This window comes from Desmodus rotundus, chromosome 11 (genome assembly GCF_022682495.2).
Source record: "Desmodus rotundus isolate HL8 chromosome 11, HLdesRot8A.1, whole genome shotgun sequence".
Classification (NCBI taxonomy): Eukaryota; Metazoa; Chordata; class Mammalia; order Chiroptera; family Phyllostomidae; genus Desmodus; species Desmodus rotundus.
The window spans coordinates 59491147-59515566 of NC_071397.1; the positions used below are offsets into that span (position 1 = coordinate 59491147).

Sequence of the window (24420 nt, forward strand, 5' to 3'; positions counted from 1 at the left end):
TAAATGACAAGGTCTTATTTTTATAGATATGGTATTTTTAATGGGAAAATACAATGATGTTAAAGTGTCGTTAAACACTCAAGTTATTTTTTTCTTTTTAGGCACATTTGCAAAGCACCAACTAAGTGCTAGACGTGCCACAAAGAATCAGAGAAAACAGAGGAAACAGTCTGGCTGTGTTTTATTTACCCTTGTGATGAGGGGGGTGGGGGTAGTAGGGAAACTATAGGAAAAGCCAAATTAATCACCTTCAGAAGAAATCAGCTGGTATGTCAGAGCACGCTGACATTTCCGATCTTCAGATATGTCTTCACCTCACCGGTCATTCCAGAATATTATCAGTTAACAAGAATTAAGTATTTAAAGACCTAGAAACTTAATGAACCTCCTACTGACCTAAAAATTGAGTCCTTTTTCACCATGTGGGTACTACACAGGGTGGGGCAAAAGTGGGTTTACAGGTTGTTCATACGGAAAATAACACTACAGTGACTAACACAAGAACAAACTTTGAAATACTCAACTGTAAACCTACTTTTGCCCCACCCTGTGCTATGCCTACTAGACTCAATATTACATTTGCTAATTGAGTGTGAAGAAATCAAATTCATAATTAATGTCTGAGAAAATTTAAAGGATTCTTTTTGTCAGATAGTTGTACTGTAAGTAAAATTCCTTAACTACAAAGCGTCATTTAATCCCAAATCGTGTGCAAAGAGGCACGTCTCTCTTCTCTCCTTCCCAACATCCCATGGGTAATCCCTTAACATTTTCAGACCAGGAGATGATTATATTTAGAAAATAGTTAAGAGGACATAAGTACTCAAAGCAGATAAGTATTTTGACTGATTCCATCGTAGTGATTAACTGTGAATGGGACTATTGAAGGGGACCGCAGTTCTGCCACCCTAACGCTGCCTCTTGGGGTACTGACTTTGAGCTGGTTACTAAGAAGCAAGTCTCAGAAACACCCTTTGACCGAACCCCCCCGCCTTTGCTGCCTGAAAGATTCAGGTAGAAAAACCTGCTTCGGGAAGGGAACCTCAGCATAATCACCTCAAGCATTAGACAGGAAGGACCCAAGCAGGGGTCTGTTTACTAGATGCCCCGCTGTGTTGTGTAGTTTCTGGGAGGCCAAGCAGAAGTGTGCCTGCGAGTGTGATCCCCTCTACCTCAACTGCCTGTCACTTACCTTCTTCCTTCAGAGCCTCAGACCCGAACCCCGCCCTTTCTTCTTTGTCCCAAGTGACATATATACCAGTTTTGCCTCACTCTCTTTGGAGTTTTCATGCTTCTGTGAATTTCCTGTGCACACGTATTACAATTTTGGTTTTCTCCTGTTAACCAGTCTTTGTTAATTTGAATAGCCCAGCTAGTAGGATTTAGAAAGTGGAAGGAAAAGTATTACCTTTTTAGCCCCCACACTGTAAATACTGTTACACTTGATTTTTTCCCCCTGTCATACCCCAAGATCCTACACTTCTGCTTCAACTATGTTGGCACATTTAACAGGAAACCCAACTTACCTCAGCCCTAAATATCAATAGTATGATAAGTAAAAAGTGAGACTCATTCTTTGGCATGACCCACATAACCCTTTAAATTTTTTGAAAATTTAGAGGAAAATTTACCTCCTATGACAGCCAATAAAAAATAAACATACTCCAGAAAAATAACCAATAAAAGTCAGTGTCACTCAATATCCAATCTTGTATATTGTTTTACCAATTCCTATCTAGTTTCCAGTGAATGGGGTAGGGGACATAAACATAACAGGACTAGTCCATTCACGGCTTCACTTCAGACTGATTGGAGTGCATCTATGTAGCACGTGCTGTACAGATCAGTAGGTCAGTTTTACTCAGTTAGGATCAGGCTACTTCGGGTCACTAGGTAAATGAGGTGTTTATCAATTCAACTCTATCCACGGTTAGAACTAAGATCACCTGAAGGCAAAACATTATGAAAGACAAGCGATTATTTACTTTATTTAGGCTAACCTTATTCCTGCCTGGTTAACAATGCCAATAATTTTAAAACACATTTTCACTCTCCCAGAGGGGCGGTCATTACCAAGGGTGTGTGAAACAAGCACACAGATCTGCAGCCATCTCCAACTTTCTTTTCTATGTTCTCTTTTACCCCTCATAGCTTCTCTCTCTCTCTCTCTCTCTCTCTCTAATCCTCACCAGAGGACGTGCTTACTGATTTGAGAGAGAGAAGGGAAGGAAGGAGAAAGGGAAACATTAATGTGAGAGAACAACACTGACTGGCTGCCTCTCACACGCACCCTGACCACACGGAACCCACAACCTTCCTTGACATGTGCCCTGATCAGAAATCGAACCCACGACCCTTCGGTTTAATGGGCCAACGCTCCAACCAACTGAGCCACACTGGCCAGGCCTCTTTTTTAATCTTCACCTTAGGATATATTTATTGATTACAGAAAGAGAGGAAAGGAGGGTGAGAGAAAAACATCGATGTGAAAGAAACATCAATCAGTTGCCTTCCACAGGCATCCTGACTGGGGACTGAACCCACAGACTGGTCACATGCCCTGACCAGGAGTCGAACCCATGAGCTTTTGACTTAGGGGGCGACACTTTAACCAAATGAGCCACACTGGCCAGGGCCATAGCTTTTATTACTTAGAGAAACTTTTATGACTGCTATGAGACTAAAGAAATTTCAGTGAGTTCCCTAATAGGTTTATATAAATTTCATTTCCAACTTCTATAAATAAAGACAAACAGAACATTTGTTTAATTTTTTAATAAACCATAAAATTTAAATATTCAAATAAAAAGAAACAAAAATAGATATTTAAGCCAGCACTAATTTCTGTTTCTATCTCCCTCTCGGTGTCACAGGCCTGACTGACCTGGGACTAGAGTGTACAGAGTTAGGACACTGGTGTAACAGTGAACAAGTAAGTGAAAATGGGCAACAGCCTGATAAAACTCACTTTCAAATCTGGAGGGAAAGACCGTTAGAAGCTCCTGTAAGCCCACTGCAGACACCCTGCAAGGGTCTTGTCTGTGGAAAGTACTTCTTGCTGTTCTCACCACACTCTCTTCTTCACAGCTTAGCGCTCCCTGGCATTTCGATCCTTTCGCTCACCGAAGCTCACTTCAGTCTGTCAAAACACCAAGGGGAAAATCCCCACACTGAATAGACAGACAAACACTCAATGTGAACAATCATATTCAGATCAACCTCTTTTGAAAAAATACTAGTCAGTGGGTTTTTTATCCTTAAGTAACTCAAATATCATTTTTTCTGCCTGTACTAAAGGGGCACTTTTCATCGTATTGACATCAGCCAGTTATTTGCCACTTGCTTCCACTTTTTGCTGATCACATTGGTGCCCATTCTTCTCTTTGATTGAGCCATATACCTTCCATTCCAGAATATATGATCTTTGATAAATTTTATCTCATTTTGTGAGCAAGTCTGCTATTAATCACTAAAGGAAAAAAGGAGGCAGTGAGCACCAGCAAGATCTCACTTCAATATTCACAATTTTTATAAGAAAAACATTCAGTTTTATTGTGCAATCTAACACCATTATTGTGTGACATTGTATCTTTTCACATACCCCAGAGGGTTGACATTCAATATGGACAGCAAGCTAGCTTGGAAGGAATGAAGCATAATGCACAACTACTTCTGGCTGGTAGAATTCCAGCAGCACAGTAATAAAGTGCAGCAAAATTTTCCTCATATTGAAGAAGAATCCAGTAACTGCCGAATATTTTTGGTAGAATCAAAGAAAAGCTACTGCAGTCAGATCTGTCATCTTTAGACTTTTTTAGACTGGCTGCCAGGGCCCACAGTGAGATATCAGACCTGAAACCGGTGAAAGACACTAGCGTGGAAAGGGATCGGTTTTTCCAAAAACGTGAAATTACCCCGTACAGATGCTGAGTGTGCTCTGATCTGACAGGTTACAGTGGTAAACAACAGCAAAGGTAAACGATAACATCATTTCCACCTTCAGCATGTAAAGAACACGTATTTAAAAACTGGCAGCTAGAAATTCTACGACAGCTCCTGAGACAAGTTCTTCTACGCCCTACGTTCAGTCCACGCCCGGGACGACCAGTCTGGACGGCAACCTGTGAGAGTAGAGACAGTGATCTGCGGTATGCGGGTCAGAAAGCACTGACAAAGTGACAAAATTGATGTTATTAAATGACAAAACCTATTTCGAAGCTTTATTAAAAATCTCTCACTGTGCATTATCAAAGTTACAAGATTGTTTGCATACCAATAGACAGACTGTAAACATAGGAAATTTTCATTAAGGAAAGATGGGTTTACTGTAATTTGATCTTTTACAAAAATTGCTGCAAGTTATTGATAACAGAATTTCTCTTTTACTTTCTTAACTCTAATTCTCTTGAAAATTAAACCAATGTTTCCACTCCCTCAAGCTAAAGTTCAACCATGGTCACCTTAGGAAATACCCCTGTTTATTTGTTAATCAGAAATACAAATTGAGTGGCACATATTTCCATTTTCTTCTTAGGCCAAAGGTTTCGGCTTCATTATATTTTACAAGAAAACAGAAGACTTGCAGTGGTCCTGTGAAGTCTTTCATGTCGCAGCTGAGGTTGAATGACGGCAGTGGAGGGAAGCAGTGGTGATGCAAAGTAAGACCAGCCCGAGTGCCCTTATCAGGCAGGGAATCTTTTTCCTTTTCGGCTCGAAGCGGCGTTTCTGGGCAGGCTGCCTCCACCAAACCTGATTGAAGCAGAAGGGTGACATGCTCTGGGAAATCCTGCTGAAAGCTGATTCCGTTCAAGCCAATAGTAGATCCTTCAATCTGTTGGTTGTGGGATGACACTGATATGAAGAAAATTATCCGGATAGCTCAGATGTTCACTCAGCCACTGAAGAGGTGTTTCCAACATCGGCTCAATTCCATGAATCAACACTTGGTTCTTTTTTTCCCCATCTATTCCAAGAAAGAAATCCAAAAATAATCAATGTGACTCAAAATAGCTGAAGAAATAAATAATCTGCCTTTTGAGAATCCTTAGTGAATTAGATAGATTTTACAGCTTCAACAGTTAAACCCGGTCTGCCTCCTAAGCAGGAAATGTGGACATGCATGGAGAAAGTTCAAATGTTGCAATATGTATCATCCAAAACAGAAACCTGAGGGTTACAATGAATTCTGACAAAAATTCTGTTGCTCTATGTGAAAGTATTCATTCTTTCTTAATTACTGTGCTTACCTAAGATTGACGTTAATGAAACTATAGTGCAGAAAACAGCCCACTGTACCCACTGACCAAAATTAATTTTAGGTACACATTAAAAACCGTACTCTATGGCTGGCAATTTGAAATGATGGGCACATGAAGTAGGTCAACACATTTAAAATAAATAAAATAGATATGTGAGTAGAACTCAGCAAGAGTAAGATCTGTGTTTAGGTAAATGTTTAATAAAACATAGGGGAGATGTAGGCTAATTTTCGGTCAAGTTTTAGAGACATTATTGAATAAAAGTTAAAGTTTCAGTGAGAAGGCGCTGAGTCTGACTCAGGGATTTCTGTTTTAGAGTCTTGAAACCTGACTGATTTGTGTGAACACCCATTCGCTAATTAAAAAGGGTGCTGCAATTCACACTTCTGTTAAATTCAATCTTTATTACAAGTTAAAGGTTAATTTTACATCTTTATGATTTTGGTATGATGTGCTGATGATCTTTAATGTAAGCAGAAGCACCGAGGGAAAGAAAGGAAAATCAAACTCCTCTGTAGGAGGAAAACAAAGAACCTTCAAGAAAACTGTGTCACTTCATTAGCACAGTTCTTGGGTTGTCTCTTTTAGTCTCTTCAAAATACAACGTTTAAACCTCTCAGCTTCCTGGAGACAGAAGACAATAAGGAAACAGGGAATTCATGGAACCACACGAGAGGGAAATACCCTACTTTCCCCCTTTTTGCTCCATTCAAAGTGACTTTCACGTGCCTAGTGCTCTAACACAGCACAGTGATAGCACCTGAAACAAGAGATCCTTTTAAAGAAATATTTAAACTTCCCGATAAAGGCAGCACAGTCCTGGAACCTGGCCGTCAACAGACCGACAATAAGAGAGGACACAAAAACACTACAGAAAATCAATTCCCCAAACAGCCAAATAAAAGTTCCAAACCTCTGAATTATTGTGTCATAGTTTAAAACAATTTTGGAAAAAAGACATCACCTCATACTACTACTAACCTAAAAAGTGCTTCCATTGTTTCCTGTGCCGATCGTCGTTGCATCTACGCATGCTTTCTACACACTTGTGACGGGGTTAATGCAATGATCGGTTTCCGTAATGATGAGTATCGTCCGCACATAACAGATTAAGCCGTGCACAGAATACTAGAGAAAGCAGGGTTTAGTACTTCGAGAAGATTTTAAAATGTTGGTATTCAAATGGATACACCCTCCACTATCTGGAATGATTCATTCTTTGTAATTTCTAGATTGCCATATTTTACTGTATTACATCTTTCTTAGAATATTTGAAAACATTTCCGGTGTAGTTCTCTTTATATTCTTATTACATATTTCTTTGAAATATTTTAATATTCTCAGAATCTTCCTCCTACTTAGCACTGAGTCAAAAATGAAAGAGCAGTGGTGTAAGAGTAAAAGTTCCTTATCTGCAAAGTTTTCCTTAGGCCAGAATCACTTTTGGATATTCTGAAACTAAGTAGAAGAAACAAGTCACAACTCAGTATCCAAGCTACTGAGCCTGAAGTCTTTAAGTGTGGGAGCGAATGCAACACGGTACACTCACGCACAGTGGGTCTGAAAGGCAAAAGACCAATGCTGCCACACGAAAGGATATTTGGAGTTTAAGTTATACGACAGCAGTTGCAGAACATAAGAATGATTCAAATACTCTGTGTAACAAACCAAATAAATCGCATTACCGATCACAAACCTTAACAGACAGCATTGATTCTCTGCTTTAAATTGGGGCCGCTTTAAATCTGTAACATAATAGTGTCACTAACGAAATCTGGTCACCGAAGGAAGTGAATCTAGGACCATCATATCCTTCAACACAGTTTCTCTCTTATTCATCATCGTATCTCCAGTGCCCAGCACAGTGCCCAACACTTAGTAATTAATCAATAAATGTTTGCAGGGCTTGTGTAACTTTGCTGCTAGTAAAATAACCTGCCAAAATTAATTTTTTGAGAACAGCTTTTGATGGCTAGCACGACTATGTAGAAGAACCCTACATACAGACTGCTTCGGTTATTAAAGTAACAGAAAGTCCACATGTTTCCAGACAAGCCAGGCCTATGTGCCATCAGCTAAATCCACACTACCATGAATAACAATGCGTGACTGTACTGTTGGTGCAGGGGTAAGTTCCCCTGACCTCGTTAGCTGTTCTGGCTGGTTAAAAAACAAACAACGTACAGATTAACAGGAGAAAATAAAAAATTTAACATGTAAATAAGGGGAATTCACATAAGCATTAAAACTCCAAAAACAGTGAGGTAACACTGGGTGTATGTAACATTTGTGAGTCAAGGAGAAAAGGAAGGACAGTATTAGATTTCAGAAGCGAGAGTGCGTGATTTACAGGTGGCTGAGGAAGCCCATGGCAGCCAGTTCTTGCCAGGCAGCTCGGAAACAATGGGGCACAACAGGGGGGGGGGGGGTTGTCTAGTCTAACTTGCTTGGTCTTCCTGACCAATGCTAGGGTGTAAATTCTTAAGATGATTAAGTCAAGGCTCCCTTCCTAAAGCAGGAATCTAAGAAAAAGGGGGCGGGGGGGTGGGGTGGGGAGTGAGAAACACTTCCTGAGTTTGCTGGGCTTTAACTGACTTCAGTTTGAAATGATCTGCATGCCAGGGCGGCACATTTTGGGGACGCTCGCCCCCGACCCCCACAATACATTCTGGCAGTATCAGAAAGGACAAAATGGAGCAGTGCAAAATCAGCAGATGTTTCTTTTTTCCCTGACAGTAGAAAGGATATACTTGATGCTATTGCTAAAGTAAATCATGTTTTTGGTAAATATGTCTTTGTGTTTCAAAATGTGAGTCTAGAATTTAATACTTGGGAATAAGAAATATGTCACTACAAGGCAAATGACTCAGGAGAAAAATATTACTCCACATTTCACCCACTCAGATTTTTTTAGAAGTTAGTTTGATGGTTTAAAGTAGGCAAGCATTGAAACAGTAAGTGAACTAGTTCTATATGAAATTCTCTCATACAGGGCAATTTTGGGGCACCTTTGATTCTGATATATTCAAACTTATAGAAAAGTTGCAAGAATAGTATAAGAAATTCACTTTCATTCATCAATAGTTTATATTTGCCCCATTTATTTTATCACTCTGAATTATTTTCTGAATTATTTGAGAGTAAAGTGGAAACATTAAGCCCTTGACCACTAAATATTTTAGTGTGTACTTTCTATTATCAGAATAAAAAAGTTTAATTTTAATGTTTAATCCTCACCTGAGGATATGCTTATGTTACCACTGGTATTTAACTAATTATTAAGGAGGAGAGGGGAGCAAAGGGACTTAGGCATTCAGGTTAATAAACAGGGGAGCATAAGCCTACTTGGTAGCCAGGAAGCTACAGCTTCACACTCCAGGGGACCACAGTGTTATGCTCCACCAAGGGGATTAACTCTCCTCCCTTCCCCCCTCAGGTACCAGATTGTTGGGGGACACAGAGGGAGAAGCTTGACCAAAGAGGCCTGTCAATCTAAGTAAGGGGTATAAACCCACCCAAAGCCCATGAAAATGTGGGAAGTTCACTGGCCAATTTGAAAAAGCTTCTGGTCTTTTCTAAGCCCAAGCTAATATAAATTCAGGGATACAAAGAAGTTCTCTCTCTTGCCCAGGTTACCTGCACTCGCCGTATGCACTCACACACTGTCTCTAAATAGCCATGTGGCCTTTGCAGTCATGTGGCCGGCCGATGGCCATGCAGTCTCCACACACAGGCTTCAGGAGGAAGCCTAAATACTGCAGCACAGCGATGGGCTGCAGCTGGAAACGCATGCTAAGCCAGCTGGATGCAGGACTGTTCTGTACTTTAATACAGGGCAGAGGCCTTCAATTCTGGCCCTACTGAAAACAAGGCTGGGCCTTTTTCATGGTGAGACGGATAGGGATGGGACATTGGGAAGTCAATGAATTAATTTTACATCATCAATAAAATTTACCACAGAACCCCTTCCTCCCATGTGGGTCTCAGGAGAGTGTTTTCCAGATGAAACTGCAAGAACTTGTTTTCCACCAATAACACTTACGCAGAGGAAGGGAAGGAGAGGGAGAGAGAGAGAGACAGGGGGAGAAACATCGATGTGAGGGAGAAACATTGGTCAGTTGCCTCCCGTGGGCGCCCTGACTGGGATCAAACCTGCACCCTAGGTATGTGCTCTGCCTGGTAATCAAAGCCCAACCTTCTGGTGTACAGGATGATGCTCCAACCAACTGAGCCACTTGGCCAGGGCAAAATAAAAAAATTAACATTGATATCAGAGGACCAAAGTTGTGCCACCCTAAACCTGCCCTTTTGGGATACTGATTTTAAGCTAGTTATTACTACCCAAAGCAATTTATAGATTCAATGCAATCCCTATTAGAGTACCCATGACATATTTCACAGATATAGAACAAACATTGCAGAAATTCATATGGAACCATAAACGACCTCGAATAGCTGCAGCAATTTTGAGAAAGAAAAACAAAGCAGGAGGGATCACAATACCTGATATCAAACTGTATTACAAGGCCACTGTAATCAAAACAGCCTGGTACTGGCATAAAAACAGGCACATAGACCAATGGAACAGAATAGAGAGCCCAGAAATAAACTCAAATCTATACGATCAATTAATATTTGACAAAGGAGGCAGGAGCATAAAATGGAGCAAAAACAGCCTCTTCAACAGATGGTGTTGGGAGATCTGGACAGCTACGTGCAAAAAAATGAAACTCGATCACCAACTTACGCCATACACGAAAATAAACTCAAGATGGATAAAAGACTTAAATATAAGCCGTAACACCATAATATATAAAGAACTCACTCGACTCCACTCCAGGAAGACAAACAACCCAATTAAAAAATGGGCAAAGGACTTGAACAGACACTTCTCCAAGGAAGACATACAGAGGGCCCAGAGACATATGAAAAGATGCTCAGCATCACTAGCCATCAGAGAGATGCAAATTAAAACCACAATGAGGTATCATCTCACACCAGTCAGAATGGCCAACATAAACAAATCCACAAACAAATGTTGGAGAGGATGTGGAGAAAAGGGAACCCTTGTGCACTGTTGGTGGGAATGCAGACTGGTGAGGCCACTGTGGAAAACAATATGGAATTTCCTCAGAAAACTAAAAATGGAACTGCCCTTTGACCCAGTAATTCCGCTGCTGGGATTATACCCTAAGAACACTGAAACACCAATCCAAAAGAATCTGTGCACCCCAATGTTCATAGCAGCACAATTTACAATAGCCAAGTACTGGAAGCAACCGAAGTGCCCATCAGCAAACGAGTGGATCCAAAAACTATGGTATATTTACACAATGGAATTCTACGCAGCAGAGAGAAAGAAGGAACTTATACCCTTTGCAACAGCATGGATGAAACTGGAGAGCATTATGCTAAGTGAAATAAGCCAGGAAGTGAGGGACAAGTACCATATGATCTCACCTTTAACTGGAACATAAGCAATAGAAGAAAAAAGCAAACAAAATATAACCAGAGACATTGAAGTTAAGAACAATCTAACAATAGCCAGGGCGGGGGTGGGGGGTGGGGGCGGGGATAGTGGGAAGAGGGTATTACAGGAACTACTATAAAGGACACATGGACAAAACCAAGGGGGAGGGTGGAGAGGGGAGAGGGAGGTGGGTTCACCTGGGGTGGGGTAGAGGGATGGGGTGAAAAGGCATCCAACTGTAATTGCATAACAATAAAAAAAAAAAAAAAAAAAAAAAAAAAAAAAAAAAAAAAAAGAAACAAGGCACAGCCTGGCTAGTGTGGATCAGTGGATTGAGTGCCGGCCTGCGAATCAAAGGGCCACCAATTCGATTCCCAGTCTAGGGCACATACCTTGGATGTGGGCCAGGTCCCCAGTGGGGGGCACATGATAGGCAACCACACATTGATGCTTCTCTCCCTCTCTTCTCCCTCCCTTCCCTTCTCTAAAAATAAATAAATCTTAAAAAAAAAAACACAAAAAACAAGACTCAGAAAGAGAGATTGACCCTCCCCTTTCCAGCCCAAAAGATTCAGATGGAAAGACCTGCTCAAAGAAAGAAATCTTAGTATATTCACCTAATTTAAGTGTGACAGATAGGAAGACTCCAAGCAGAGTCTTCCTCCACCCTGTAGTCCTACTATTTTCTTAGTTGTCTAGCAGAAATGTATTTGCACTCTCTTGCTACCAGTTAATTATCCATTTTAATTTTTAAAATCTAAGACCACCGTTCCCCTCTTTTCTCTTCTGTCCAAAGTGACATATATACCCAAATGTGCCTTGTTATCTTTGGAACTTTCATGCTGATGTGAATTCTCCATGTACACACACTAAATTTTGATTTCTCCTGTTAATCTGCTGTATGTTATTTGAATTATCATCCCAGCTAGAACTTTGAAGGTGAGAAGAAAAGTATTTTTTGTAGCTCCCACAATATAATAAATACTATTATGTAATAATTTCAAATTTTATCAATGATCCCAATTATTTTTACCTCAGGCTAAGATCTAGTCCAGAAACCACAATCGCATTTACTTTTCATTTCTCTATACCCTGGACAGTTCTTAGTTATTCTTAACCTTGACAATTTTGAAGAGTACATGTCATTATTTTATGGACTGTCCACATAGCAACTTTTAAAATTAATTATTTTAATTCATCTTGTAAATACAAAAATAGTCCTTCATAAATCTTTTGGGTTTGTGATTTAAGGAAAAGGACAGAAACAGATGTCAAAGAAATGTTTTTTCTTTTCATAGAGATGGAATTCAATTAAAGAGATCATATATCAATACAGAGACTATCACAATAAAATTTCATTTCTTGTATGTACTTCATTTATAATCCAAGAATTATGAAATAAAATAGAAATGTATCATAATTTTGTATTATCACCAACAGCCTAATAAAAACAAACTCAATTCTAAACTAGCATCTACTTTAACAGTTTAAAGTATTAAACTGTTGTGGGACAGTTCAAGAAAAATATATTCACAAAGATTTTGGTCATATAATTAGAGTGTAATTATTACACATAAAAGCAGAAAGAAAAGAAAATTCGCATTAGCTACACAAGTCATTAATGAAAATCACAAACTTCAAACAATTGTAGCTTGTTACGCACATATAAAAATGACACACACACACAATGAATATAACAATACACAATAATATAAATGAGACATAGAGGAGAAAGGGCCAGCTGTGCACTGATAGCGAAGTGGGCACTACCGAGACAGATGAACAGGAAGGGGGCAACCTGAATTCCAATTCTGGAAATGAAGAGCTCTGGGCAGCCCTCATATCTCTTTGGGGGTTTCCTTTATATAAAATGCAGTTGTCTGTCTAGATCCCATGATTTGCAAATCTGGCTGATGATCAGAATAATTTGGAATATTAAAAAAAATAAATAAGCTGGACCCCTTTCCACATCTTCCAAATCAATCTCTGAGGTCAAATTCACTTTTAAATGGTCCCTTGAATAAATTTTATGATAACACAGATGTAGAATTTTTCTTCAAACTATTAGCAGAAACCCAATACATAACCCAGGCGAAGGGCGGGCAGCTGGGGTTGCTGTGGGGCTGAGCCTGTCTCCCCAGTCCTGGTGCTTAGTGACTTACAACCTATGGTAGTTTCTGATGTAACTCCACGGGTCAGTTGTAAACCACTGATCCAGCAGAGCATCACTAACCTGCCGTCCAGTTCTAGCACACAAGTCTTTTATGCCTAGACAGCAACGTACTTCTTTTAGAATTCAAATCAACATAATTCACTAGTTTCTTAAACATTTTTATTGATGTTCAATTACAGTTGTGTGCCTTTTCTCGCCATCCCTCCACCCCACCCCAGCTGAATCCACCTCCCTCCCAATTCACTAGTTTTGAACTAATAGGTAAATCACTTAACCTTCTAAGTCTGTTTCCTCCTCTGATAGTGTGGATAAAGAATTCTAATCTTGAGAGTTGCATGGAGGATTAAATGGAATATCCAAGTAACTCAGCACAGGGGTTGGACATAGTAGGTATTCAAAAAAGTGACTGACTCTCTTCCTCATTCCTCCCTCCTGCTCACTCCCTAAGAAATAAGTGTCAAATATATTACTAATAGTTAGTGAAGACAGCAGGTCAGTTTTTAAAAGGTCAGGGTTTAGTAAACAGCAAGTAAACCCTCACTGCAATTCTGTTCCTGAACACAGAGTTATGAGAATAATAGTTTTACTACTAGCATGCAAACGGCTGTGAGAATTTGGCCTCGTGTAAATATACTTGTATAGTTTGCACATTATCATGCAGTGTGGCACATAAATTTTAAGAATGTGTATGACAGTAACAAAAATCCAAAGACTCAATCACTATGCAAACAAAATGACTGATGTTCAAAAAAATTCCTGACGCAGTGTACAGCCTCTGGATTAAGCTGGCAATGCTCTCAACACGTCTGTTCAGCAGAGCACACCCTGACGAGCCAAATGAGCCCTACCGTGCTATGATTATGTTGCTTAACAGGCCTTCGGTAAGGGTTTTTTTTTTTCTCTTTCAAATGAAAACTTTCTGGGGGAAGAGGTGGTACTGACTTCCAAAATCTCTGCTATCCATTTCAAAAATATCATTATTTGAGATCTCACAGTAAGTGATGCATCTGTCTTTTACAGATTTCTATTACCAATGGCTCAGTCCTCCCCAACCCAATCTACAATACATTTTAATCCCTATTTTAAAGCTGCCTTTCAACAAGGAATATGACCTAAATGTCTTTAAAAACAGGTCACTTGAAATTCTAGAGAGATGCTAAGTTTCAAATATACTAAATATGAGAAATCTCTATTTCAAGGAAGCTAAAGAAATGGCTGGTATATGTTCACAGGAAAATGCTTTTAATCAGAAAATTTCAGTTTAAATAAATAACTTTCTTTTTTAGTTCACACTTGCGAATATGCAGCAATAGAAATCTATGGCCAAACACTGTAACTATTGTTTTTTGCTTTGTGGCTTCACATTTACATTTTATATTATTCAGCAGAAAACGATGACTTGATTTGCTCTTTTGGAAAGTGCAGTGCTGAAGGTAAAACTTCTAAATAATACCGAATACTTCTGAAAAAAGTTTTAAACAAATAAAGAGATGAGCCTTTTGGTTACCACTGGTCTGAACAATTTTGTTCTGTCTGACAAATTCTTTAACCTCTGATATGTTCATTAGTAAAACGCCAACTAATTGAATCCATCGACATGAAAAACCACAGGCTGAAATCTGAAGGGCATACATCATGTTGAAGGATTTTGACTCAGCCTCAGCGGTAATAGTCAGTGAGGTCAGGTCAAAGAGGGTTAAACCGAGCCAGGATATGGCCAAAGGAATACATCAAACGCTGATTTTAAAAGGGCAATTAATCTTGGACAGAAATGCTTCCTGGGGAATGAGATCTCAATCTTAAGAGCACACTACATGATGTAGCAGTAAAAATGAACATATACAAGCTTACAGAGCTTTTATCCCATGATCACAAACAGAAGGAGAGTGCTGTTTATCAGAGAAATACAAACCCATTTAAAAATACTTACATTAACTTCTTCCGGACTTATACCCACCAGTAGAGGTCTTAATGAACATCCAATATCACAGTTAATATATGTCACATATCTCCTTCAGTGCATATACTTTATATATTTTTTATTATTTCTGCCTGTAATATTCCCAGAGCCTTGGCTCTTTAACATTTTATACACGACTTTCAAAACATGGCCATGTTAATTCTTTGACTTTTGCTTACAATCTCTGTATTTCTTAATGAGAACATAAACCACAATTTAAACTAAAAAACAATGCCATATAATTAGTTATAATTATAAATAGAATACTGGATTAAATTAAGTGATTTTAAGACCATTTAAATAAACTAAAGGCCTCCTGACAAAATAAAAATGTGGTTAAAAGTTAGAAATTAAAATTTGAAGTTCATTTTCTGCCCTCCCCTCCAAAACAACTTTCAAAATACAGGTTCAAATGTTTTGATCAGCTTTCATAAAATGACCCAGTAATTCTAGTTGGGTATAATAGGGCCCATTAATATTTGCCACGTATGAATAGCAGAATAGTTTCATTTAAAAAAGAGGTGATAATTACATTGTTCATATATGGCCAGACTGAGGTTGCACAGGACTTACTTTAATGAAGAGAAGACTAGCTTTTAATCGCCTGCATGTGTTATTATTTTCTTAGGGGAATTTTGTTTTCTAGTGCTAAATGTGAAATCCTAATTGTGCCAAGTGTCTGTTCCTACTTTTAGAAAGCCATGTTAATTCATTTTTGACTTCTTGAGGTTTAGGCAAAGAACAATAATTGAATGAAATCAGAGGCATCTTCTGACAGGTCCAGTAATTTCATCTTCATTAATGGAGAATAAAAAAATAATCACTTTATTATTTCTTTGATTTCAGAAGACATATGTCAATGGACTAAATCATTAACAGATTCTGGATCACCAATATTAGTCCACGTTACCCATGTGTTGGGACAAAGCACAGAGCTGAAGGGAAAATAAAGCAATCACGGCAAACAATCTGATTCACTTTGGTTTTAGAATTTGTTGGCATATGATAAATTCAAGAAAAGAAAATATCATTATCAGGTTAAAATCAAGCCTCACCAGTTGCTTTTGTCCAAACTTGCGTACAGAAGATCTGTGTTCATGAGGGCTACATTCGAAGAATTTCTCGAATTCCCACTGTGAATACTACTGTCATTTTTGTAAACATAAAACATGCATCCCACGAGGAAGCAACACGACGAAGAGCAGAGAGTGTGAGGATGAGACTGAAAGGGTGAGGCCCCCACTGGAGTCCAGTGACCCAGTCCCACATGTTGGGCTCCCCAAATCTCAGCACAATTACAAAAGGGCCTTCTTCCGGGGACCTTCTTCTGAATAGCTGCAAACTTCAAATAGATGTGCACTGTTGCTCAGCCTTCAATGAAAACTTTTACTAGCAGCAACAGTTTCGGACCTCTAGCCTTAAGTCTTTTACCTTTAATATATTTTAACAAGTAAATGATAACAGAGCTGGCCACAGTAACTATGGAAATAAACTTAGTTTATTTCTTCCTTAACAGAGCTGTACTTCTGGCATTTCTAATCATGTCCAAAAGTTAATTTCTAGAGAAAAGGTAAGTGGCATGGAACTCTTGCCATGATCTGAGGTGTAAGCAGCTACAGTATCAGTTCACATGCAGAGTTCACCATTCAGTCACACCTCTGTATATAGGCTGGCCATCAACCAGCATCTGTCTCTGCAGAGTGGGTTGATCAAAAAGCCAAAACAAGAAAGAACATTTACTTGTGAAAAAATACTGCCAAAACCATAATAAAACAACAAAAAAGTTAACTGTAAAATCTTGAAATAGTATGACTATAAAATCTCATTTAAACAAACCTTTCATTCATTTAAACCTTACAACCACCCCCCATCCTATGAGGCAAGTATTAGGAAACATCCTTATTTTTTAGAATAAGAAAACTGGATGAAAGGAAAAAAAAAAACCCTACTGAAATGATCTTCCAAATCAAAAAGTGTGAAGTACAAAGGGTTACTTGGATGAAAACAAATTCTAAATGAATGAAAAAAAAAAGAATTACTGAAATTGTAAAACCATTATTATTCTTACTCCCAAACCCCGATTCTGACGCAGTTTGGGAGATCTGCAGGTTTTACGTTTCGGTGCTATGAGTCTGGAAATTGAAATGCCGCCTCTCTGGGGTACAGCACAATCATGCCAACAAAAGTGACTCCTGCTGATCCGAACTTCAAATAGAAGGCTCTGCCTTGGATGAGCAACATGAGATTTAGACAGTTCTCTGCTCTAACTGCTCTATGTCTGAAAAAAAATTATTGTAACACCAAACAGTTAATTAACTTAACAGACACAAACTAATCATGTTATAGAGCAAAGAGGATAAATGAGACAACGTCTTTTCTTACTTTTTGTAAAAACTATATTCTGATTTTTCATTAAGTGTATAAAAATAAAGCAATATAAGTCAGAATGCCTAAATGGAGTATTATGGCTCCCCTAGCCTAAAGTTGTTAAGATTATCTTTCCATGTGCCAATCAAGCAAAAAATACATCAAATTTAAGTCACTTAGTTCCTCAGACTTTTCCCACATTTCTGACCTTACTGAAAACATTCTGTATATTTATAGGAGATACACAGAACAATATAGCTTGTCCCTCAGTAAACAGAGTAGGGTCATTTTAGATCAAATATTATCCCTTAACAACCTGCCCCTGGGTGGCTGGTGAAGGATTCTACCTCTACCGTGGTCATATGGTATACAAGCTGGTCCTTCCTTTTCATATAATTTGTGCTTGCCTTTTACAGCTATTCTCCACTACCTACTCCAGAATGGATAAAACAGCAATTCTATGTGCCTCCTACTATTCCTTGCATATCTCTATTCCTGTACATACCTACCTGTGCATCTTTCTGTCCGCTCCAACTGGACCAAAGTTCTTAAAAGCAGAGACTATGTCTTAAGATATGTCTTAATATCCCCAGTGCCAGAAATTTAATGATGAATAATGAAAATAAGTTTAATGATGAATAATGAAATCTACAATATCAACTGGAAACCAAAAATTAAAATGGTGGTTGGGAAGGGTCTCAAACTAAGTAAGTTCCCACGAAGCAGGGCAGAAATGGAAAAGTAAAAAGGCAAGTGGCAGCAGGATTGTATTTTTGCTAAGAGAGATGCAGGGAATCTTTACTAATTTGCCATGGAATGTAAGCCTCTCCTTACACATACACTCCATTCTAAATTCAGTATGAACTCAGGATTAAAACAGCCCAACTGTTACAGGGGACTGACCAACTGGGACTTTGAAATAAATCTATAAAAGTATAAATAGACATTTTTATTCTCATAAGCCTAACCTATTAGGATTTTATGCATTAGAAAAGTGGGAAATGAAATATGATTGGGCAAAGGTAAAGTGTATTGTCCCAATTAAAAAAAAATTTTAAAGCTATGAGTTTTAAGCTTTGTTGGTTTTTTCTGGTACATTGTTTTTAATAAACACAGGAAAAAAATAGTTCACTTCAGGTCTGGTACAGAAGCTTAGCTCTCTGAGTCATTTAACTAAAGCTGACACCACAGAAAAAATTTACCTGAGCTCACCTTCGGTTACCTCCTGTTACCTCTAACTTGGGTAACTCCTTTAGCCACTTATAAAACAACAAAAGAGACACACGAAGCACCTGTAGTTTCTCCACAAGAACAACGACCTAAAGCACGTCTTCATGATTACTAGTACATTCTACCTTCATCTGATGAAATAAAGGCAAAATTCCTTCATGCATGAATCAGTTCTCTTAAGGAATAGCAGACAATGGTGCCATGTAACTTTTATAAAGCACTTTCTCTATTTATCATGTGATGACAGCCAGTTCTTATCCAAACACACCCAATCTCAAAGTCTTTCACTTTCAACCTAAGTTGGGTGCAGATGTTTCAAAATGCTTCTTTACATTTAAACAATGCCACAGGTGTCCCAAATGAGGCAGTGAACAGTTCTTTACTGAAATGGTGGCTTGTTTTGGATATTCCCCACAGATCCTGAAATGACAGGCATTTTCCAATATGAGGCAACACAAGGAAGAGGCAAATAAAAGTTTTTTCAAAGATAAAATACTGGCGTTAGAAATGTGGACTCCTCCTGGTAAAAAAGGTACAATCAAAAGTAGTTTGAAAGTATAGGTGCTATTTATATCCTTTCAATAATATGTGTGTGTGGTGTGCATGTGTGTATGTGTTCCCTGATAAATATGAGCATGTGACAGTTTGGTTGCAAAGAAGACTGTCACACACAGATATCCCACCTATAGCGTCTGAAAACACCTAAGAAGCACATTTACAAAAAAAAAGGAAGTCATATTGCGTATTCTTCAGGAATAGATGTACATGTAAGAACACGCTAAAAATTTAGAAGAGAATAAAGACTCTGTAAAAGAATAGCCCTGGGTGGTGTGGCTCAATGGATTGAGTGCCGGCCTGGGAACCAAAGGGTCACTGTTTCCATTCCCAGTCAGGGCATATGCCTGGGTTGTAGGCCAGGTCCCCTGTAGGGGGAGCACCTGAGAAACAACCACACATTGATGTTTCCTTCCCTCGCTTTCTTCCTCCATTCCCTTTCCTCTAAAAGTAAATAAATAAAATCTTTAAAAAAAAGAACCTTTAGAAGAATAAAAAGCCTCACAAATCGGTGTGCCTTTCCTGTGCAGGGCCATGTTAATCTTGCATGAGTTACGACCTGGGTGTAGGAATGGCAACAGGGCACAAAGGTACATTCCGTCAACCCAAAGCGTGTGACCGCTTTTCATTTAAATGCCCGAATGTCACAGCCACCATTTTAACATATTTAACAAGAGTGGTCAGATTCATATACGGGAGCTCTAAAATAACAAAATGAGCAAAATAAATATAGTAGAAATTCAGTTTCTAAGATCATGCCAGGAAATACCACAAGAGAGAACTGTAAATAGGTGAGATTAGGTATTGAACACAAAACATAGAATAAAGAGTTGAGAAAAGGTAAACATTTCAGAATGTTATTTTAAAGTAACCAAAAAAGTTAAAAGTAGCCAAAAAAGTGAAAACAAAAATAAATGGCAGTGTAGTACACCAGAAAAAACAATGGAGCAGGACTTAGGTCTAAACCTAGTTTTGTACTAAGTAGCTAAGAGACCGTTAGCAAATCGCCTAGGATAAATGAAGAGAATGCAGAAGTAACTCTAAGGTTCTTTAAAGATATCAAACACAAAATTAACACCCAACAAGTTTCTTCCTGTTCTGCCCCACTGAGTTTTCTGCATTGTTCAATCTGTTGAAAGTGTGCTGCTGGCTGGGGGACAGACCCTCACAGCAGAGCAGCTTTTCCCCAAGGTTTTGAGTTTCATTGTTATGTTTACAGCTTAAATTTCAATTACTCTTAATTGATAAAGGCATTTTTTCAATGTTCTTTAAAATACTACAAAGTACTCAAAAAGAGAAAAATACAGTGCAGAGAAATGTACACGCCCTACACGTACATCTATTTTTCGGGAGAGATGTAACTGAAAGCCAATGCTTACAGTGGGGGGAAGTATGAGGCTTATGGGTCCCATCTCTGTTAGCAATAAAAATGATTAATCTCTTAATTATACTTCAAATGGAAAAAACTAGCCCATATTCTCAAATCTTCAAGAAAGTAGCAAAACAGACATTGAATAGGCTTTTCAAAACAAACCAACCCTTACACACAACATGGAGAAAATAAACTGGAACAGTCAGTATCCCTAACTCAATACAAGTTACTGAGAATACCCCAGGCAAAATTTCTGTAACATGACTTCAAAAATAAAAAGTCTATTTAATTATCTCTGCAAGAATATATAGGAAAATGGCAATATTGGTTATCTCTGTATAGGGGAACTGGGTTACGGTTTGGAGAATAAAAGTTGGGAAAAAAACTTTTTCTATCAAGTCCTTTAAATACATTTTGATTTTAGAACTATATAAATGTATTATCTACCAGAAAACAATTTTAAAATTATTAACTGAATACAAAACATAAAAGCTTAAATAGGACTTCATCAAATTTAAATATTTTATTTAAAATAAAATGAACAAACAAGACCCAGACTAGGAGAAAATGATCGCAAGTCAAGTCTGATAAAGGACTTATAACAAGACAAATAATCTATAAAAGCACACTCTACATCATTAGTCACTGCAGAAATAAACACCCAGCTCACCATGACGCACCACTACACACCCACCAGGACGGCTACGAGGCGAAAGGGTAGGCGGTGAGAACGTGAACAAACTGGAACCCCACTCATTGCTGGCAGGACCGCAAAATGGCGCCACCACTTTGGAAAAGTTTAGCAGTTTCTTAAAAAGTTTAACACAAACTTATCATACTACCCAGCCATTCCATTCCTAGGAATCTATCTACCCAAGAAATATGAAAATGTATGTCCACCCAGGGATCTGTATGGGAATGTTTATGGCAGCATTACTCATAAAAGAAAAAACATGGAAACAACCCAAATGTCCAGCAACTGGTGAATGAATAAATACAATGTGATATATATACCCAATGGACTACTATTCAAGCACTAAAAACGAAGAAACTACTGAATCACGCTACACATTGGATGAAACCAAAAGTGTGCTGAGTGAAAAAAGCCAGCTGTGATTTTGTATGATTTCATTCATGTGAAATATCCCAAAGAGGCAAATTAGAGACAAAAATCAGACCAGCAGTTGTCTCCAATGGCCAGGGAGCACAGATCAGCTGCAAACAAGCACAATGGAACTACTGAGGCGATAGGAATATTCTAAAACTAGATCCCAGTGATGCCTGAAGAACTCAATAAAGTTACTGAAAATAAAAATCATTAGGCTGCCAAAAAATTACTTAATTAAAACTCTTACTGAAAACTAAAATTATACAGCAACAAAAATAGATTAAGATTTGAAGGTAGTAGTATAATCAACTTCATGCTGACTATGCCATGATTTAATAACCATAAGTAATGTTTCGGGTAATGACACCAAGAATTCAGGAGCTGGATGGCGAGGGTGTGTGAGGCTCCGTCAAAACCTTTCCTGTACAGTGTAGTACAGTACACTGATGACACACGACAGGAAGGCGTAAAATGGGTTTAGGAACTCTTAACCCAATAAGACCCGTGCGATTTCAACAATTCCGAGCAGCAGTCAATGATTTCATTTTTTAAAATCGATCTCTTCTGGTACTGGTTCTGTTGGTATTTCAGATGTTCTTCTCCTGTTACTCTAGATGTCTCTGTCCCACCCACCTCCTCCTCCTGAGCTCACCCTCTGCAATTTAGAAGTGATAGATACACACAGGAATGCCAGGAAAGGCAAGCATATTTCATTAAGAAAAACAAAGTCAGAAGTTTTATTTTATTATCTCTCATTCTTTAAGATGAAGAAACACAATGGAAGATTAAAACTAATGTTTACCAGAAATGAAATCACAAATGAGAGACCCAGGACACCAAAGATACGATAAGAGGATAATTTAAGAACAGTGTATTTTATTTTGCCAGTGAGAGTCGATTCCTTAATTCCTTATTTTGTTAGTGTCAATAATTTATAAAATAATAAATTAAATTGAAGTGCTTCTGTTTCAAAAAAATTTTTCCTACAAGATAATGAAAACATGTTCCTGAAGTAAGTAGTACAAGTTATTTATAAATGCAGAATGCTTACATTACCACGGTAGCAAAGAGAAGTGAAAGAAATGCTTTACGATTGCTTGATTACATTACCTTCAGGAGCAACTGCAGAAGGACAGACTTCTTTGAGGAGATCTCCTAATGTATGCAATTGTCCATCTGGAGCCACAGGACGAAAAAGCTTCTGAATGAAAGGTCGTTCAGTCGTTGTCTATTTGCAAAATGAGGAGAGAATTCAAACAACTAAGTCTTTGTTGCTATAAACTACAAATTAACACATCAGAAAATTAAAGTTCGCATTAGACTCCTTCACGTAATAGTGTAATGAGAAACATATATCACAAATGTGGTATTATTGCCCAAAATGCTTAACATAAAGTCAAGTAAACCTAGTAATGAGGAAACAATCGGGCAAACCCAGAGTGTGCGACACTCTAAAGACAACTGGCCCGGACTCTTCACAAAGGTTTCCAAAGGCATTAAAAAATAAATAAAACAATACAAAAACATTAAAAGAGATTGAGAAGATATAACAATACAAAAAAAATAAACCTTCACTAAATACTGGATTGGAGAAGAAAATTTTAAAAATCAGCTATAAAAGACATATTTTGGAATAACAGAAAATGAGGAATGAACATTAGATATTTTTATTGAATTAATGTCAAATTTCTTAGGTGTGATAATGTTTACAGAGACAATATCCTTAAATGTTAAAAAAAATTATGTTCAAGTGTTTAGGGGTGAAGTGCCATGATGTCTGAAACTTACCTTTGAATGGAGGAGAAGAGGAGAGGAGGAGAGGAGGAGAGGAGGAGAGGAGGAGAGGAGGAGAGGAGGAGAGGAGGAGAGGAGGAGAGGAGGAGGGAAGAGGGAAGAGGAAGGAGGGAGGAGGGAGGAGGGAGGAGGGAAGAGGGAAGAGGGAAGAGGGAAGAGGGAAGAGGGAAGAGAAGAGAAGAGAAGAGAAGAGAAGAGAAGAGAAGAGAAGAGAAGAGAAGAGAAGAGAAGAGAAGAGAGGAAAGCAAATCTAGAAAAATGTCAACTACTGGTGAATCTAGGTGAAGGGTATGTATGGTCTTAGTTTTTTTATTGTTTTAACTTCTCTGTATGTTTAAAAATTCTCAAAATAGTAGATGCAGCATTTCTACTGACAACTGTTATTAGCACTATGTCATAACTTATTGCTAATAATTTCAATGTTTTACCGACTTTTAAAATTAAGTTTCATTTTCCTAAACTACCTCTACAGGAGCATGTCAATGATGATAGAAGACTCATCAGGACACAGAGTAGAGAAGCTCTGGAATTAGTCTACGAACAGATGTATTGTTTATGAGCTGTATGATCTTGCACCCAGTTTCTTTGGAAATCTGGGACATTCCCTATCTCTTAAGTTTATTGTGGGAAAAACTGTGCCAAGCACAGAGAGAGTAAGCAAACAAACAAACAACTAAACAGAATAAAAACACCTTCTTCCCCATAACTGTTATTTTAAGATGGTAAGTATTATTCTAAACTTCCTGAAGTGAAAAATTATAGAAACCTGTAAGTACAGAGTAATGCCTTATATTTTATAGGAAAATGATCTCAACTATGTAGCCATTACAGAAAATTTTGTTGTTTTGTCTTTAGCATAGAGGTATATCTCAACTTCTTTGACATAACTGATAGAAATTTGGTAAAAACACAACCTGGTTTTAAGTGCAGACACAACTGAAATGTAAGCAGAAAGAGGCATGGTGTAAGCACGGGAGCTGCCTTCCCCAGCTGCACACTATGCATTCGGTGGGTATGTAATGTTAACACTGACATTTCAATAATACATTTGAGTGTTGTGGCAAGTAGGAAAAAAATTTAGAAAATGAAACCCTTGATCATTGACATATACTGAATATAATACAATTCACTGC

General features: G+C 38.2%; 1 protein-coding gene across 3 annotated transcripts in view; it reads right to left on the reverse strand.

Annotated features, from left to right (window-relative positions):
- Positions 1-4188: 4188 nt before the first annotated feature.
- ATG5 (autophagy related 5) overlaps positions 4189-24420 on the reverse strand; it is a 119561-nt gene continuing 99329 nt past the window's right edge. For 2 of the 3 annotated variants that reach the window (XM_024551773.3, XM_024551774.3), the window contains 2 exons: positions 22604-22721; positions 4189-4963 (listed from right to left, as the gene is read on the reverse strand). In XM_024551773.3, the coding sequence (XP_024407541.1) occupies positions 4827-4963; positions 22604-22721 (255 nt within the window). In that variant the 3' untranslated portion in view covers positions 4189-4826. The remainder of the gene's footprint in view (positions 4964-22603; positions 22722-24420) is intronic. The other variant, XM_053913728.1, reaches the window with a different exon arrangement.